This window comes from Anser anser (assembly GCF_964211835.1).
Source record: "Anser anser genome assembly, chromosome: 4".
NCBI classification, from domain to species: Eukaryota; Metazoa; Chordata; class Aves; order Anseriformes; family Anatidae; genus Anser; species Anser anser.
The window spans coordinates 63,615,923-63,635,570 of NC_139724.1; the positions used below are offsets into that span (position 1 = coordinate 63,615,923).

At 36.9% G+C, this 19,648-nt stretch overlaps 1 protein-coding gene across 1 annotated transcript in view; it reads left to right on the top strand.

The window, feature by feature from the left end:
* LOC310898502 (uncharacterized protein) overlaps positions 1-19,648 on the top strand; it is a gene marked incomplete at its 5' end in the record, with an annotated part of 53,469 nt that overhangs the window by 28,427 nt on the left and 5,394 nt on the right. The window contains one exon of the mRNA XM_083833706.1: positions 18,468-18,977. Coding sequence (XP_083689832.1) covers positions 18,468-18,977 — 510 coding nt within the window. The remainder of the gene's footprint in view (positions 1-18,467; positions 18,978-19,648) is intronic.

The window sequence follows — 19,648 nt, forward strand, 5'->3', positions numbered from 1 at the left end:
AGGTAGGAAGTAGCTGCTGAAAGCATTGCTCATTTCTGTACATGAGTGATTTAAATGACACTTCATTTCTGCTGGGCTGCACAGACACAGGTTGCTGTCCATCCTCATAAGCAAAGCACTGACGGGGCTTGACATTTCCCTTCATCTGCTACGAGCTATGATGCTCAGTCATCCACCACCAGGGCCGTCTGTGAAACTTGTTTCTTTTACAAATCTCTCTAGATATACACTGTACTGGGAGAGGCACATTCTCTTCCTACTCTGGGTTGCAATGAGAGTGTATCAAAGACTCCAGAGCTCTGTAGTACCCTTCCTTCAGAAATAGTTACATCTTTCAAGTTCAGCACCTCTTAGGACTTGAATTATGTTGCTTGAACGTCAGGAGAGAAATGCTGTGTTGGCAACACATGCCCCCAAATCAGTATTTGAAGGAGTTGCTTTCTTTTCATCGCCCCAGCTTCTCATGCCTGTGTTACTACTCTTATTTATGAGGCAGGCAATCACTGTTAAGTACAGTTAGTGAAATCCTGGGCAGTACATTTTTCTTGTGATTAGTTTGAATAACAAATAGCTGTCACAATGATATGTCGATGTTAGTAATAATCTTATCTGACATTTAAACAGCAACCTGCATCCTCAAATATTTTCTAGGAATTAAATAGTGGACAGGAATGGGTGCCTGTTAGGAGCTCAGACTATTAAATGAAACACTGCCTATTAAATATTAAATGAAACTCTGAGACCCACAGACCCAGAAGAATGCAGCTCACTTTACCTCCACCTTGCACAATGGGCACAATTCCTGGTGGGAATTCACCACCTTTTCTATTAGAATTTATAACTATTCTTTCTCTCATTCATCTGGGTAGCATTCAAAGGGGGAAAATCCTAAACAGGTTTTTGACAAAACCTAGGTTATATTACTTTAAAGAAAATTTGCTCTGGAAGAAAAGACCATCAAGTATTCCTAATCACAAACATATCTGTACATTCTCTGATCAAATAAGTCCTGACATTTCTGGCTGTCAAGCATGATTGTAACTGTATCGTGTTGTTACATGCTTTTCCTAGGCATTTGTTCTTGGCCACCTCTGAGAAGAGGAAACGGATAAATTGACTTTTACTCTGTCCTACCACAGCAGTCCTTACGTTCTTATGTATTGTTCAAATATGTAAGACACAAAGTCTAAGCAGAGCCCAGTCTTTCCAGAAGGTCACTAGAGAGCCTCCACATGTACATGAAGTTCCAGGACAGCTTCTCTGGAGCCAATGTTGATTCATTTCACCCAATTTAAATGCAATGACCCACAGAACTCCTGATAAGTGTTTATACCAGAGTCACAAAATCAACGACAGGTAACAGATTGCTCAGATGGCCTTGCTCTCTGTCTTTCTCCTCTGACCTTTCTCTGAAAAAGCTTGTTTGGCACAACCAAATAGTGGGTACATTATCTACAGAAATGTGGATAAGATTCAACATGACTCATATTAGCTATTCAAGGTTAGGTGTCCCATCTCATGTCCTCATTTAGCCTACCTCTGTGGCCAGGAATGACAGACAGGGTCCTCTACTCTATCCATCTTATCAACTGACTTATGAAGGAGTCCAGAGTAACTCAGGCTAGATGCCTTATTTATTAAGAGATAATGGTATGTTACATAAATTTCTTCTACTCTACTGCTCATTCTTTTTTTTTAATTTTGTTTTTTACTTCATGTTGTAATAGAAAGTTTAATTTCCACCTACTTGTTTATGCATGTCCAAGTGTCTCAACTGGCTTGAGAAATCCAGTATATTGGATTATCCAAAATTAACATAAAGCATGAAATTCCAGTCATGGCATCATGAAGACTTTCCTTTCAAACCTACAGTGAGAGTTCACAGAGCACTCTGTGTGTTTTAAAGCCATTTCTGGGCAAATAATCACAGGATGATCAATTTAGTTCATTTTACCAGTTCACCAAAACCAGTGCAGAAGGCGTGGGTCCTGCGGTGCTGATTCTACCATGTCTTTACCCTGTAAAAACATATCGTCTTCCATGCGAAGGGAGAATAGAGGAGCGTATGCCAGCCCACACTCTCTCTTTTGCTTATTAAGTAAAGATGTCTTGTAAATCTCAAAGTCTCACCATTTCCAACAATATCATCATCTCAGTCAGGAAATGTCGTCCTCCTGCACAGTTCAGTTTGCACTGCTTCTCTTTGTTCTGGCTGTGGTTTGCATCCCGTGTAATGTCAGGCGTGCAGTTCTGATTACAAGATAGCACCTGTTTGGTATGCTGATGTGCAAATAGATACAGCATCTCCTCAGGTGCTCCCTGTTTATTCCCAAACACAAAAGAGCTGACTAGAGGTAAAGGACCTGTCGGTTGAAACAGAGGAATTCAATTTGTAACAAAAGAATGTCTTCAGGCACTTGTTTGGAAATATCACTAAGATACTGAAGATTCACTTTATCCTCTGCTGCAAATGGCAAAGAAAATTAGCTAGCTGGAACCTCATCGGTGAGCTTATCACCTAACGCCCGGCAAGCGAATATCGAAGTTGCTGGTGTTGCCAAGCAACTGCCTGAAGTTGACAGCGGTCAGAGCACACGCGAGCACTTGCTTGGAGGAGCATCGTGCAGCTAAGGCCGGCTCAATGTACCGTGGCACGCCACCGTGCATAGAGAGCAGGACGGCTGGGTCTGCCCTGGAGGTGCAAGTAGCCCCTCTCTGGTCAGGAGGGGTCTTCAGGAGCCATTCACGGTCAGCTGGATAGAGATAGAGTAACAATCCTCTGACCAGCAGAATGAACTTAAAAAGGAAAACTCTTTGCAGCCAAACATGGCCTACCCTTCAAAATGTCATAGGTGCAGCACTGACCTCATTGGTTTTGCTAGTGCTAGCAGCTGAACAAGATGATTTAGCATACCTGGGACAGATCTCTGTCATGGGGCCCAACTACATGAGCCCCATGAGTGTATGTCCTTGCATGTACCTCTCTTATCTCCAGCACCAGGTACTTGCCAGTAGCAATGCTGTGGGCTGGGACTGGCTCCAGACCCATGGTAGCTCATGAATCTTGGCCAAGAAACTTTTGGGAGACTGCTGGTCAGCCTCGGCCAAGCATGGCTGGGGACTGTTCCAGAGGTACACAACTGAAGCCTGGTGCCCAGGAATGCTCCCTATCACATACATCAAAAAGTAGCCTGCGATACTGCTTCCTCTATGTTTCTAGTCTAGATTTACATCTGCAGAGTGGTGGAGGCCCAATTCTGCAGGTGTCCTTCTCAGACGACAGTTAGATCCCACTAGCTTCCCCCTCGGCTGAAAGTTGCCGCTACCTTCAGATCTGCTTTGCTAGATAACTGATCACACCAAGAGTGTGTTACCCCAGCAGAAAGCCCGCAAGGCCATGGGGAGTCTTCACTTGCTCCCCTGTTCCGAACGCAGGGCTCTCGCACTTGTGATCCTTTCGCTAGCAATAATGAACCATCTGACATTGGGAAAGTTATTTAATCTCTCTGCTTAGACTCCTCATCCCAAATGGATGTCTCATCGGCATGCTTTCAGGATTCATTATTTAACAGATAATATTGCTATTTAATCTTTGTATTATAGTAGCATCTGGAGGTCTCAGCTGAGAGGCAATATATAAATACAATGTGAAAGACAATTTCTTCTCAAAGATCTGACATTGTAAGCAGAAAAGCAACATTGCAGGGTGATTTACTACAAATCACACAGGGGAGTAGAGTCAGAGCGGTATCTCCCACCTAATTTTGTGACTGCTAAAATAATAGAATTATTATAGTCTTTACATATATAAAGAATAGTATATACTATAAAATGGTGTGTACTTTATGAAACAATATTTGTCATAGCCCTGAGAAGATCAACAGGGTTAGTGAAGAGTTAACCAGAGTATAGAAGTAGTCAAAAACATCACTTAATGTAGATATGTTTGTAAGACATCAGTGAATACCTCCTAAATATGTTTCCTTAAAAGGCCTACTTCATAAAAACCTGATTTGAGGTGAAACTAATTATGTAGCTACTATTTCAGTTATATATACTGATGCTTCTGAATGAAGTAGAGTGATATTACTCGTTCAAAACATTTTTCACTGAACATTGAAGATCCGATGAAACCAAACTGTTTTGTAAATTCTAGTCTGTTTTGCTGTAAAACATATACAAGAAAATACTTTAGATATGCAACATATTAACATGCTAAACAACCAACATATTTGACCAAGCAAACTTCTGATTTTTTTTTTCAAAACCATTTTTAAGAGTAGTTTAAAAATCTCAAAATGGTCATTGATTTTCATTTATTTTTAATCGACTGAAACATATAGGGCTACATGTAAAAAAATATATATATATACATATATATAAAATATTTTATTTCAAACTTTTTCTTTCCTAAAAATAATTTGAGGTTGACTCAAAATGTATTGCATTTTGAACTATATGTTTTTTATAGGATATTCTTTTCAAAATTACACTTTATAATTTCTGGCAGCCTCTCTGACTCTTACATTCATGATTATCACTTTTATCATTGACAGTTAATGTTTGAGTATTTTATGGTCTTGATTCATAAAGATGTCTCCATTAAGGAGAGAATGTAAGCATGTAGTAGGATACATGTTCTTGAAAGTTTTTGCAAGCTGCTCCATATCCAAATAAGGTTTTCTTTTTTCATTATATTTTATATCACTAATTAATTTCTAATTCACATAGTCACAGAAAGATACATTAACCCTGCCCTCCCACCTCCGACCCCCACCCCCTTTTTTTTTTTGTCAGACCATATTGTGGCTTGTGGCTTGTTCTCTTGTGCTAATAAATGTGGCATCTTCCTAGCAAAACCCTGGTGTTTTGTTAGATCCAGAAGAGAATGCTGATGTTGTCCAGAGCCACCTGAGGTCAAAATTGAACATTTATGTAATCAAGGACTTTTGGATCCATCTCTGAGGTTTGACAGTGCTGAAGATGCTGTTTGGCTGATGAAGCTACTCTGTAAAGTAGCAATGAAGCTGTTAATAAAATTACAAATTGTAGCCTGAGAACAAAGTCTTTTATTCCTCTGAATAAGTCCTTCTAAGTTTATAACCTGGCAGCAACTCATCTGGCATGCAGCATGTTTGGCAGGAGTGGGGATATGACCATTAGACCTAAAAAAACCCACCCTTATCAATGTCACTCTGCTGACATGAAAAGGAATAGTCATTAAAGTTAAAATTTGTAACTTTACTGAGTCTTAGACATGGTTCTGTTTTATTAGTTTGTTATTTGTTGCCTTATTCAGGGTACAACAATGTGCACTATCTACGTGAAGAAATAAACAGTACAAGCATTTTGCAATCAGTCCAAGAACCATACCCTTCAGCAAATATATTTAACTTCAAGATGCTCAGTTGCAGTTTAGGGAACTACTCACACCTAGAGAAAACATTTCTTTGCGCAAGTGTTTTGAAAATGGACAAAGTGCATATGTGACATCTTTCTTAAAGTGGCCGAGAAAGCTAACATCACAAGCAACAGGCATGTTTTCCCTTGAGTCTCCTGTTAGTGTACTGTCCTTTGATCCATTTGTCTTACCAGGCTGATTGATTTTAGTCTGGGTACATGATTCCCTACATTAAGAGAAACATGGAAGAAAATATGTAATCCTTAGACATCTTTTACAGAGAACCTCAGTGTGAGAAAATAGCCAGGGACACTCTGCATGAAGTTGTCATGCTTTCATTAATCCACATCCACTACATTGTTTAGGATAGTTCTTATTGTGGCATTTCATTGCAACCAATGAGCACATTCTGGGAGTTAAACACCTAGAGAAGGGTTGTCCTGAAGGAAAATCTTTCTGTCATCTACGGCACAACTTTCTTACTTGGTATTTAATTTAGTTTCATTCTGTTTTGTCAGTTAGGACCTCTGTGTGTATGAGGAAAAAAATACCAGACTGATAGCAAAATGGGGTGGCTTCTGTTTTTCCAGTGTCAACCTCCCTGGATGCATTCCCATTAAGCAGAGTAGTATAATCACAAGGCTTCCATAGATGGCTGTTGCTTTGCTGAGGTTCACAGTATGCAATACTGAATAGAGAGACTTCCAGCAATGAATAGGATAGACTTGGCTTCTTGTGATTGCAGAGCAACACCAGGATGGACCCTTGAAGCTCCTGAGCTTCCAAGGCACCTTTCTTGACTCCTCCATTTGATCCACTCAATGTAGTCTGGAAAATATTTCAGAACCTGCCTGTTCATTCTTGTTTACTTGATGTAAAAGCTGTGCAGTGAGGCTGGCTTAAAAAAGAAAGCATCTGTGAGCCTGCATGTAAAGTGTTTTCAGATACAGTTTATATCACTTGTTTTGGGTATATGAAAATAGTGAAAAAAAGAACCCACCCATAATATCACTATTTCAGCTGTGTTAGAATACAGAGTAGAAACTTTACAGGTGGATAAAAAATAGCCATCAAAAATGTTTTCAGTAGAGGTATTTCCATGCTTTCTGGTTTTTGTGGAGGAAGAGGTGCCAAAAAGTCAAATGTCCTCTCTTCTTGAAAGCCCTGGAGAGCTTGCAAAATTATAGACACATCTACATTCTCCATTACCCACATTATCTGTGATAATTCTTTGTTCCCAAGAACTCCTATGATGAAAGTCTTTGAAAAAGAAACGATACATCATAGAGGAGGCTGGAATCAAATGGCAAAACGTGAAGTCATAGAAATAACAGTCTCATGAGGAAAACAGCAGCATTTCCTTTTGAAGGTCTCTGGGTTATCTGACAATATTTGTGAGTTTTAGGTAATTTTGATGAAGACATTTGAATACCTGTTAATCAGCAAGGCATTTAATTTTGAACTGGAAAAAACATTTTAATGAGTATGGATTCACATATTTCACTTCCATATTAAAACTAGAAAGATGATCAAATCATCAAGCTCCCGTTGACACAGCTGAGCCAATGCTAAAACAGCTGGGATTTTTCTCCTAAAATTCCCTGGTGTGAAAAGGCTGCAGATATGCTAACACTAATATCTTAGAACTTAACACTCCCAGGCTTTGGGGAAATGCAATTCAAACATAAAATTAGATCTGTACGGTGGTTCAAAACTTAGATATGCATTTTTCAAACCTGACTCATATCCAATTTAAATCATTCTAGAGGAGGTAAATTTAAATATGAGCAAAGTGTTTCACTTTATGAGTAAGATAACTTTAAAAGCCACACAAGTGAAAAAAAAGAAAGCTGTATCAAGAAATGTCCTCCTAGGTATATTCCAAGTCCACAAAATAACTCAATTATTCATATTTTGATTCATTAAAGATTTTTAATACTAAGCGCTTTGAAGGTTATAACTAACATTCTCTGTTTATTAAGTTTTGTTCGTCCATCAGAAATGTCGTGGTCCATGCAATCTATATTATAACTACTTCACATCTGGCTTTGCTGAAATTTGAGCAATAATAGTAAACGCTTGTTCCCTTTAAATAATTAATTTATCTATTTGTCTGTCTTCTGCCTATCACACCATGTTGTGTGGTTCTGAATATTCTGGAGCATGGACTTGTACTAGGAATTTGAGAATAAGTATAGCTTTAAAAGATTTCAATGAATGCTCTACAAAGATCACTCGACATAGAAAAATTTTAGAACAAATGAAAGGGTGTTTATTTATTGCTACAAAAAATACTGTGATGTGGAAAAGAAAAGTGACTTGTCTTAAATTTAAGATTAACTTTATCCCCTTAGCCTGAGCCTTTAATCTGTAGAAAAGCCTGGGGATTTATGAGTGTTAACAGACCTGAATTTTTTATTTCTCCTTCTTTCCTTTTACTTGTTCATTTTCCATCTGTGTGTCCCCTAAGAACCTGAGAGCAATGATTGAAAGGAAAGATATGGTGATTTATTTGATATGTCTCTATTCTGCCACACAGGCAGCAGTACAGTTAAAACCAAGGTGATTGCAAATGACTTAACTGAACATAAAGTTTTGAAATTCGATGGCACTGAGTGTACAGCTGATAGAAATACCTGGGAAAGCACATATGTTTTAAATGAGCACTGTTAATCTTATAGGACTATGTCAGTCTATGACCCTGAGAGGTGATCCATGGCTTTTGATGTTGAAAATTCCTTAGGAATTTTTTCCTGTTGCTAAGATGATTCTTCTAAATGTGAACATTTTGAAGCATATGTTGAAATATAATTTTACAATTTCTCTAACATCTTAAATATTTTTATTGAAAAATAAACTCTGTGGTTCACACAATTTCTAGTATGTGAATTTTGATTTGAATTTTCTAGACGAGAAAGGAACTGAAAAAAGGTCTTCATGACACTCACACTCTAATTATTACACTGTTGTGAAATGGGCTTTTACATAAAAAATCTTGCTCTAATAGCTGCATTTAAAGATATTTGAGATTATTTCAAGTTCTGCATCCTCAAGTTCTACAAGAGAGAACTCCAGGTTCTGTATCCTTATTTAATTGACAAGTTGAAGTTTCAAAGTTAAGGTTACATTTTACATACTTCCATTTTTCCATGTTTCCTATCAAAACGTCTTCCAATATAATATATATTTTTTATAATGGATCATTCTTCTCAAGCAGTTTTCCATATGCTTGTGTAAAGAGTTATGTCCTAACACCTTTTTAAAGGCTTTCCAAATTTAATGTTATGCCTAGAATTTATATTTTGTAACCTCTGACATATAAGCACCCACATTCCGTAATGAACTGGTCCAAAAGAGTTCATATGGCTGATTATCCTTGCAAATTCACTGGAATAAACTGGAAACAATTCTACTAAATATGATGGAGTTACAGTGGTAAGGCAGCATTGAATGAGGTTTTTCAAAATAAGTGCAATTAGCACCTGATTGATCTAGGAAAAGCAATTTAATAACTAATGAATATTTGAGAGAGACTTGCTGAAGGAAAGTAAATGCATTGGAAATAGATTCACTCACAAATAAATAAGAAAACATAAATCAGGGGAGGGCAATAATAAAAAATTCATCAACGTAAAGACAGTAATGAACAAGTGCATTTTAAATTCAAGAACAATATCTTTTTGCTGAAAGGTATTTTCTGGTAAATTCCCCCCAACCCCCTTCCCACCTCCCAGATTTTCCTCTTGTCTCTTGTATCGTATTGGATATTATCACTTGGATAATTCTGAACAATTGCAGTCTTCCTGTACTGAAATCTCACTTAGTGAAGCACCTGCAAGCTTCAGTTTGTGTTCTTTTATGATAATCCAATAGGTGAATGGGCAAACAACTGTTTTGTTATTCAGATACAACCAGGCACTTGCTAGGTAGCTCTACTGCATATAGATGAATATTGGATGAATAAGGATTTATACATTCATTCCTCCATTTTACCATCTCCTCTGCTCACAAAACTCATACATTGTAGCAGAAAGGAAAAAGAAAAAAAAAGTTTTCTTAATTGCTGCTTTTACCATGTTTGATCTTTTACCCTGTAGAAGAACAGAAAGTTTTAACTGTGGCTTTAGATGAAGCGAATATCCTTAAAACCAAAGAAAAGAAATATCTGAAATTCAAGTACACCTTGTGACATGAAGATAAAATGAGGCATTAATAGATTTCAAAGAGAACGCATGAAATACATCCCTTTTCTGAAATAAATATGTCTAAACCTCACCACAAAGTTGAGAAAAAGGGAAAGGAAAATGGAAGGGGAAGAAGAAGGAGGTAGGGAAAGGGGAAAGGGAAAAGAAAGAGGAGAACATCTTTGCCAAATCAAACCAGAATAAAAGCTGGAAGGAGTTTTCTGTTATAGCCTCAGTAATGTTACTCTTGTAATTCTCTTTGGCAGTGGAAAAGATAATTGCATTTTCAACTTTGAACCCTAGCCATTCATTTCTGTACCATGACCTCAACAGTCTGTTTGATTGCCAGCCTGTTGAGGTACAAAGAGCAAAACAGTGGGAAATGACACAGCAGAAATCAAATTGCATGAGTCATTTAATTTTTTTTTTTTTAATTTCCTTTATGTTCTGTATGTAATTCTGATGGCAGCAGAGCTAAAGTTAATGAACAGTAGTAAAAGCATCTGCTGTAGCTGTGTCAGTAGATTCACCTCTGTGTTCACAACTGCAGCTCTGCAAAATTCACCCAAGGTCTCTTTGAAACAAATTTTTTGGTGAGGTGAAAAATATCAGAATTATATAGCTCATGAAGGAACCATATAGTGTTGTCGTACCATAAATAAATGCTGACATTTCCTCATTAGTGACTACAATAGCAGTGGGTAAAAAATTTGGAAATTCTGTTTTTTGCACCCCATTAGGCTACTATAAAATATTTATGAGGTTAAGCAAACTGAGCAACTGGAATACTGTGAAATGTTCACTGTGCCTTTTACCCAGATTACCAAAGGCAAGTATCACCTTCTTCCCCTCAGGGGTGCCCAGACTTTCCAAAGCAGAAGAGAAAAACCCCATCAGATTAGTTTCGGGGCTTTGCAGCAGGAGGCATTGCGTACATAATTGCTCAGTTTCATTATTCATGGATTAAGAGCAAGGTGTTCAGGCGAAAGAAAGTGACAAGGGCCATGGCACTACAGGGAAGATATTTAAGGGTTGATTCAATAAAATACTTTATTATAACTTATGAAAAAATAATCTCCTGAAAGAGGAAATGCCAAGCATCTAATTAATTTGTGTGTGTTGGTATTGTCATGTGTAAGCCATGTAAGGAAGTCCATGGGGGACCAATTACTTTCTCATGAGAATCACATGAGTAAGGGTAGGTTTTTGTTTGTGTTTTAATTTCAGTGCCTGCTCCTAGAAATTAAATAGTGAATGCACCCTAATAGCTCAAATTCCCAGAAATGTTCCACTGAAGTGAACTTCGTTTTCCCTTGAAGGGAGGCAAGCAGGGCTACCAGCAGGGTAGCAGGATGCTGGGCCAGGGGTCAAGAGCTTCTTGATTATTCCAAGCTTTCTCCCTTAGTTTCTTTAGGCCAAGTTCCTTGGGCCTAAATCCTCAAATGAGAAACTTAAATCCAATGAGTCTTGCTTGGCTACCTTTAGGATAAAACACGCTGGCTTTGGGAAAGCTGCTTACCCAACTTTGTCTTGATTTCCCAGTCTGATAAATAAGGCAATGTAAGCTACTACAGGCAGAGTCATAAAGATTTGGATGCATACAATCATGTGTAGGTCTTGCACAAATACCTGTGTGATAAAACTGAGACCTTGAGTCCTCTCTTCAGTTGCTACTTATCCCAGAAAGCAATTGGACTCCGTGGTCACCCACATGCCAGCTGCTGGGAAACAGGGGCTCTCTTGAGCCCATGCCCAGAAGCATCTTAGACCTGACAGTTCTGTGGCATGGCACATCTATCATAACTAAGTTCATCATAGTACAGAAACTAGATTTATGTATTTGTCCAGCAAAGATCTGGCTACAGGCATATCAAATTGGATTCCACTGAAAATGCACCCTATGTTTTGACCAGGTTTTGAATATTTTTCTGCTTACCTGAACAAAAAATGCAGAACATACCTCCATCTTAGAGGGTGTTTTAACATGATAGTTATGGAGGTGGGAGACATGGAGACCGAATCTGGACTACTTACCCTCTGACTAGTATCGGTAGGTTTAAGAGATTCATTATCAGCAAGAACGATATGCAAGAGGTTGCCTGGGGGAACAGTGGCCTCAGTATCTCCACTCTTTTCTAGAAAGCAATCATCCTGCTTTTAACCAGCTAACCTTATTGCGTATTGCTTATATTAGCTACCCTGAAGTATGGTGGAGCCAAAGCCAGCTTTAGGCAAGTCCCCTGCTCAAAGAGGCTCCTCTAAGACTGCCAGAGTAGCACACAGCCATGACTTCAAGTGAAAGAGGCTGGGAGTAGTTGTGCTCTCTGTTGTGGGATGGGAGATGAGGTTGCATTGTGCTGTCTTGATATCACTGGCAGTTTTTTTGAGAACAAGTTAGCGTCTGACTTACTCGCACATTAGTACTGGACTGCCCTGAGGCAACGACTACCCACACTTGCAAAATAAAACAGGAAGTCATTTCCATTCAGCTTCCTTTAGAAAAGGTCACAGGCTCTTTGCTTCAATGAATTCTGAACAGATGCAGGCACCTGAAAAGGGCTATCTTTAGGAGATGACTGTATTCTCAGAGTTTTCCTGCTGTGTTGTTATAGGCAAATCCCTGTTCCATGTTTTGGCCTTAGGGATTTTCTTTGCAGGACGTGCAGATTATTTTAAAGACTTCTAGAATGTAATCTATTCTGCCTAAACATTGAATAAGGAGATGAGGAACCTACCCTGGTACTCTAGCTCTAAGCCTCAGGAAGGCCAAATCATCACTCTAGTCTGTGTCAAAGCACATGGGTGTCAGCTTGGAGCCTGTCTTAGATTTTTATCTGGTTTAGTTTCCTCTAAAGGTTAAGCTTTTCTCGCTATAAATACCACAAAAGTAACTAAGTGCTCTGCATCATATATAATACAAATTTCAAGCACTTTTACAGCCTTAAGACTGACAGATAAAGAAAATAAACTGTTTTATCTGTGTCACAGTCATGACTACACTTGAATCTGTGGAGTGAATGCGACTCTTGTAGGTGACAAAATACTAGTGTCAAGAACAGGTGTGCAGCGCAGAGATCTGTTGGATAGCAGAATGATGGGGTGATACTGGGGCTCACAAGACCACACTGTGAGTTGGGGAGGACAAGATCACACTGCCTTTTAATTCTCATGGGCTCCTGGGAATGCAGCTGACCTCCAGTACAGGTCACAGCTGCTCAAATGTGCACTGTGGCACATGTTTGCTGTGGGTAGAAGGTTGTTACAAGAGAGGAGGCAGCTGACAAGTAAGGAGTTATAGCTCCATCACTGCAGAGGTCAGGGATCTCCAGCTCTCTGGTCTACATGCTGCTAATCCTTGCAAACAAAGTGTTTCATGCCACAGCCTTGAATTCATAGTGCTTGGAACATTTTTGTTCTAAAGATCAAAAAGGGTTGAATTTGGTTTTCAACTTCATCCAAAATTCATATTCTTAATATAAAGGAACCAGTGCTATTTAACAAAACTGGAAACAACTAGCATTTATTGAGCCGTGGTCATAATAAATAAGGGATAGTTACTTGCAGTTTTATATCCCCTTTCATCCAGGATTTTCTGTATGCAGTATAAGCATTCATTAATGAAGCCTCATGATAGCACTGAGTTACAGCTATTTAGAAGATAGAGGATTGATACCAAGAGACTAAAAAACTGGGTTATTTTTGCAGAGGGAATGACTGCAGAGCCAGTGATTAAAAGATACCAGAAATTCTGGTATTACGTACTTCTAAATAATTGTGCATCATTCAAAAGTCATTGATAAATATTTGCCTTCCTGAAACCTGAGACATGCTGCACTTCCCTTTAATGAATGCAGCGTCACCTAATCATTAATAGTTGCATGGTCTCTTGTAATTCGTAGACCCATGGATGGATACAACTGTGAAGAGTATCAGGAGAACACTTAGTCCATTTCCCCAGAATAGTCGCTTCTGAGAGAGGTTTGTTAGGGCAGGCTGTTTTGCAACAGTATGATGTCCTTAAAGACCTCTAATGTTAGAGATCCTCTGGCCTTCATCAGTAAAACCTTTATATTGATTTTCTCTCTCTACATTTGCAGTACTTTCCATGAAGTCTGACTCGCATTTTTCTTCTAGTAATTTAAACCTCTAACTTCTTTTCCCATACTCTGTGGCAATGAGTACCAGATGTTCCTCCTCATCCTTTCACAACAACCTTATACACACTTGAAAATGTTATCATGACCCTCATCATCCTCTTCTTTAAGTTTCTTTGATCGTGGCGCAATGTTTCCTTGACTTCTGACTGTTATCGTGTCTCTGGAATATTCTCCAGCTGGTCTGCAACTTTCTAGAAGGTTATTGCCTGAAGGTTGTTGCAAACCTGGGGCATACCTAGGGGGACTTGACCACCACCTTCAGTTCTCAATAAGCCCTTATGTTTAGCTGCAGAATGGCTATCTGACCAGTTCCCTATCTTCAGTTTCCACAGCTGAGAACTCCTGCATGAGAGCTGCATTTGTCTCTACTGAATTTCACCTTGTTCTTTTCAGCCCATTCTTCCAACCTGTCAAGATGATTTTTGAATTTGAATCCTACCCTCCAATTTACTCACAGTCCTTCCTACCTTCATGTCAGCTGCAAATTTAATAAGTGTATGTTCCATTCCATAACTCAGGTCATATTGCATAGACTTTTATGAGCTCTGGGAAGAATGAAAGAAATCAGCAGGCAATTTGACAAAAGCCTGTATTTCTATGTACCACTCAATGGCAAAAAAAAAAGTTTCCTTCTTTTTTTTTTCCTTTTCTTTTTTCCCCAAATATATCCGAGTCTTCTTTGGCTTTAGTGCTCTTTTTAAAACTCCCTATTTTTTTTTACCCCTGCTTTATTTATCAGAATAATTTTTCTAATACTAACTATTATGTTAATGGTTTTTAAAAGTCCATTGCAGGATAGAGATGTCAGATGGAGAATGATAGCCACTCACATTGTGCTAGTATTTTTAATATTGAATTAAGCTATAGAACTCACTAATACAATACAAATGCCACTAATATGACAAAGATTATCCAAAACTGCTGACACCACCTAACTCCAAGGGAAAATTTCTCTGTGTTCAGCTTTAAACAGGCCTTTCTCAGAAGCTTTTATGTAGCTTTCCACTCATGCAGGTCAGGGCATCTGCCAAAAGAGTATTTTCCTTGCTGTTTATGTAGTGCAGCAAGTGACCATTTAGCTTAGAGGCAAGAACGTAAATCCTAATGTGTTTGATTTGTGGGGCTATGGTGGCACCTTTTCCGTCAGAAACAAAGCTTTCTCCTAGCTCAGTTTACTCAGCAGGGATTGTAAAGCTGGATAATCCCATGAGTTTCAGCTGTTAAACCTGTTGCAGATATTTAATATAAAATGACAGTACCACTGTTCTTTAAACTTTTTTTTTTTTCATTTAAAAAATTCTGAGGGTATTGGCCCATCCTGAAACAAAACTTACAGTAACAGTTAATGGCATCTCTGTAGCAAACCTTTGAAATTTACATTAATAAGCAATCTGAAGTTACCTGGAAAGCAGAGGATTTCAGCTGAGGTTATATAACAAAGTTTGTCTTGGCTCATGTAAAACACATCATGAAAACCATACAAATCTTTAAAAACATCTTTAATGCGGGAAGCAACAACAGTCTGGAAAATAGTTTTCTTTTTTCAACTTTTCTTTAAGATTTCATTTACTATAATTTATCTACATCCATAATTTTTAAAGTGATTGCAAATGTGAATATCTGCTTGCATCCTGAGGAACCGAACAAAAAGAAACCTGAATAGATTTTTATATTTGTTGTATTCTATATGATGTCTTGTACTACCTTTGTCAGTATAAACCAGATGAGTTTTCTGTGATACCCAACAGCTGCTTCACAGGATGCACTTTCTCTTTTACCCTCTTCATGTGGTATTTTTTTGTAAGAAATGTTTTCAATGGTTTCCGTGAGGAGTTTTAAAGTTCGTTGAAGCCTTTACATTTTAGACTACACTACCCAGAACTCTTAACAGTCTGCAGACTGAGAAGCTAAGATGTGTTGAATTTTCAACAGAATAGTCTATGGTCCTTTTTTGCCAAAAATAAAAATCCTAACTTCAGATGTTCTCCATCTTTAACAAGGAAGATATACCATAGAGCATATTCTTTCATTTCCTGCTTTCATATTCTTTCATTTCCTGCTTTCAGCAACATTTCTGGTGGTGTCATTTAGTTCTGTGTTAGAGCCTTTTTTAGTGCAATGGCAGATCTCTTTAAACTTTGCCTGAAGTAATAGCAACTAAAGTTTGTAGGATGACTTGATCCTAAGGAAACCTGAATATGTTGCCAAGAAGGGCAATGACACTTACTGGCATGCATTTCTCTATCAGACTGTTGATATAACCTCAAGCAAGATAGCAAACAGTGCTAGCTGAAAGACCCAGTGCAAATAAATAAAGCATTCAGAGAGTAGGGAGCCATAAATAACACTTTAAAATGTATAAAAAGTAACTCTGGGCACAAAAGGATTTATTAATTATTTTTCACTACTTCCTCTTGGTACGATTCTCCAGACCATAAGTGAAAGTCCTCATGTTTCTTTTTTTTTTCCCTCAAAGAGACACTGTCATTAAAGTCAGCCTGTCTGTGATACCTTTCTTTTCAAAGGTCCATGTGGACTGGACACACTGTGTAAATTAAATATTAGGTTTGGAGAGAGTCTTTCTCGGTATTGTAGGACCTGCTTGCAGGGCCCCCATGAGAGGCCCGCTGAAAAACAGGCTCAGAAGCAGATGGATCCAGGGTTGCTGCTATGTGGTCAAACCACTTTATATTCTGAACTCTTCTCCTGTATTCCTCAAGGGCTGGTCAACAAAACAGGGAGTGTGGGAGAATTGTCTTAGAGATTTGTTGTTGTTATTATATATGTCATCTGTTGTCAAGAGCAAAAAGAACTTGTCAGCCTAAAACAAAACTGAAAAATGTATCTCGTATTTCTGCAGTGAAGAATCATTTGGGAAAGAATTGAGAGGAGTAAAGTTTGATTGTGATTCCTAGAATAAATTACAAAGACTTTGGAACTGGCTAAAAGGAAAAATAATAAGCACTCCCAAAGGCAATCCCTGCCTTCTAATTTGTCACGATACCCCAGCCTAGACATATATTTTTGCCTTTTTTGAATAATAGTCTAATATTATGGGGCCAAAATAAGAGTGAGTAATGTCTCACTTCTTTGAATCTTCACAGTATAAGTTTCCCAGCATAAATTCTCAGCTTGGCCCACTGAATGTTAAACTCTATCACTGCTTGCCATAATCCCACAAGAGTCAACATCTGATATATAGAAAGTTGTTTTCAACTATATTACCCTTGGAAAAAAAAAAAAAAAAGAGGATGTTTAATATATCTGTTCAGAGGTACCTTGCTGGTGGTACAGTAACCAGCAATAACAACAGTACTTCTGATTTCTGTATGTTATCTCTCATAAAGTAACATTAAGGAAAATCAAGAATGTCTTTACCACCAACAAAAGACAGACCAGCAACATCAGTGGTATATTGACCTACTTTCAACCAAAGTAATTTATGCTCCACCATCACTACTTGTAGAAATGTGTCATGGATCTAAAATACCCCAAAAGTGAGGAGGGACATCTTTTCTTTTCTTTAGGGCTTCTGTGGTATGTGGTCCTAATCACCATTATACTCATCAGAAAGCGGAGGTTATTTTCTACATTGTTACCATTGTTGACAACTTCTTTGGAAAAAGAAGACCTTTGACTGTTTAAAAAAAAAGAAAAAAAAATATTTGACAGTGAAATTGCAGTGTGGTACCAGCTGTGCATTGTAACAGACTTTCTTCACTTCCTCATTCTGGGCTGTCACATGGGATCATCTTCAGTAGCCCAGAGGATATGGTGGATCCCCTCAGTTGTGGAGGTTTGGGTTGTACCTTCAACAACAAAGACAACTGCAGCTTCTAGTGGAAGGGAGGTATGAGGAAAGTCTGTGAAAACATGGTAGTGACCTTTAATCAAAATATCTTCACTTCCAGGCTTTCTGTTCTGTGAAATACTGGCCCTTTTTCTCAGCAATGGGAACTTCCCATGGGAAAAAAAAAAAAAAACAGGATGAAAAAGAAAAAGAAAAAGAAGAAAAAGAAAAAGAAAAAGAAAAAGAAAAAGAAAAAGAAAAAGAAAAAGAAAAAGAAAAAGAAAAAGAAAAAGAAAAAGAAAAAGAAAAAGAAAAAGAAAAAGAAAAAGAAAAAGAAAAAGAAAAAGAAAAAGAAAAAGAAAAAGAAAAAGAAAAAGAAAAAGAAAAAGAAAAAGAAAAAGAAAAAGAAAAAGAAAAAAAAGAAAAAAAAGAAAAAGAAAAAGAAAAAGAAAAAGAAAAAGAAAAAGAAAAAGAAAAAGAAAAAGAAAAAGAAAAAGAAAAAGAAAAAGAAAAAGAAAAAGAAAAAGAAAAAGAAAAAGAAAAAGAAAAAGAAAAAGAAAAAGAAAAAGAAGAAGAAGAAGAAGAAGAAGAAGAAGAAGAAAAAGAAAAAGAAAAAGAAAAAGAAAAAGAAAAAGAAAAAGAAAAAGAAAAAGAAAAAGAAAAAAAAGAAAAAGAAAAAGAAAAAGAAAAAGAAAAAGAAAAAGAAAAAGAAAAAGAAAAAGAAAAAGAAAAAGAAAAAGAAAAAGAAAAAGAAAAAGAAAAAGAAAAAGAAAAAGAAAAAGAAAAAGAAAAAGAAAAAGAAAAAGAAGAAGAAGAAGAAGAAGAAGAAGAAAAAGAAAAAGAAAAAGAAAAAGAAAAAGAAAAAGAAAAAGAAAAAGAAGAAGAAGAAGAAGAAGAAGAAGAAGAAGAAGAAAAAGAAAAAGAAAAAGAAAAAGAAGAAGAAGAAGAAGAAGAAGAAGAAGAAGAAGAAAAAGAAGAAGAAGAAGAAAAAGAAAAAGAAAAAGAAAAAGAAAAAGAAAAAGAAAAAGAAAAAGAAAAAGAAAAAGAAAGAAAAAGAAAAAGAAAAAGAAAAAGAAAAAGAAAAAGAAAAAGAAAAAGAAAAAGAAAAAGAAAAAGAAAAAGAAAAAGAAAAAGAAAAAGAAAAAGAAAAAGAAAGAAAAAGAAAAAGAAAAAGAAAAAGAAAAAGAAAAAGAAAAAGAAAAAGAAAAAGAAAAAGAAAAAGAAAAAGAAAAAGAAAAAGAAAAAGAAAAAGAAAAAGAAAAAGAAAAAGAAAAAGAAAAAGAAAAAGAAAAAGAAAAAGAAAAAGAAAAAGAAAAAGAAAAAGAAAGAAAAAGAAAAAGAAAAAGAAAGAAAGAAAAAGAAAGAAAAAGAAAAAAGAAAAAGAAAAAAAGGAAAAAGAAAAAGAAGCTTTTTAAAATCAAGCTTAATCTGCTTATGAAAAAGAGGTAAGTCAACTGAAATTTCATCCAAAAATGTGTTGATGAAATGTGATGGACAAACTCCAAAGCTTATGACTTTTGGCACTATTTTCAGTCCAGGAGAGTGGGAAATAAATTTGGGAAAGAACTGTGGAAAAAAAAAAAAAAACTTTAATGAAAAGTACTGAGCAAGTGAAGGAGTTGAGAATAAAACATAAGAGAAAATAGCAAGTTTTTCTTAAACCTAGGCTGATTTATATCTGTCATGTGGATGCACTGTTACAGATGACTACAAATATCTCTAAAATATTTATGTATTTCTATTTCTCAGTATTCATATGGAGCAGTTATATGTCAGGAGGTACAGAGCCGCCATTTTTTTTATTTTTTTTTTTACCCTTATGCTTCATGACCTGAAAGTTGGACTTAATTGCATACTATTGACCCTCTTTGGTAATAAATAAAGAAACAAGTATCAAATGTACCTCAGCTAAAGTTATTACTTTGTGAAGGTGTGGGTGGAAAAGGTTTCATTCAGTCATGAGGATAGCCCTTGTTCTTGTCACTGTGTTAAAAGCAGAAAACACTGCTGAGATTAGGAGCAGATCAGAGCCCATGCAGATGACAGACAGAACTGAAGTGACATAGAGGCAGCTTTGAGGAGCTGTGATGACTCAAACAGAAGTGACCAAGAGACT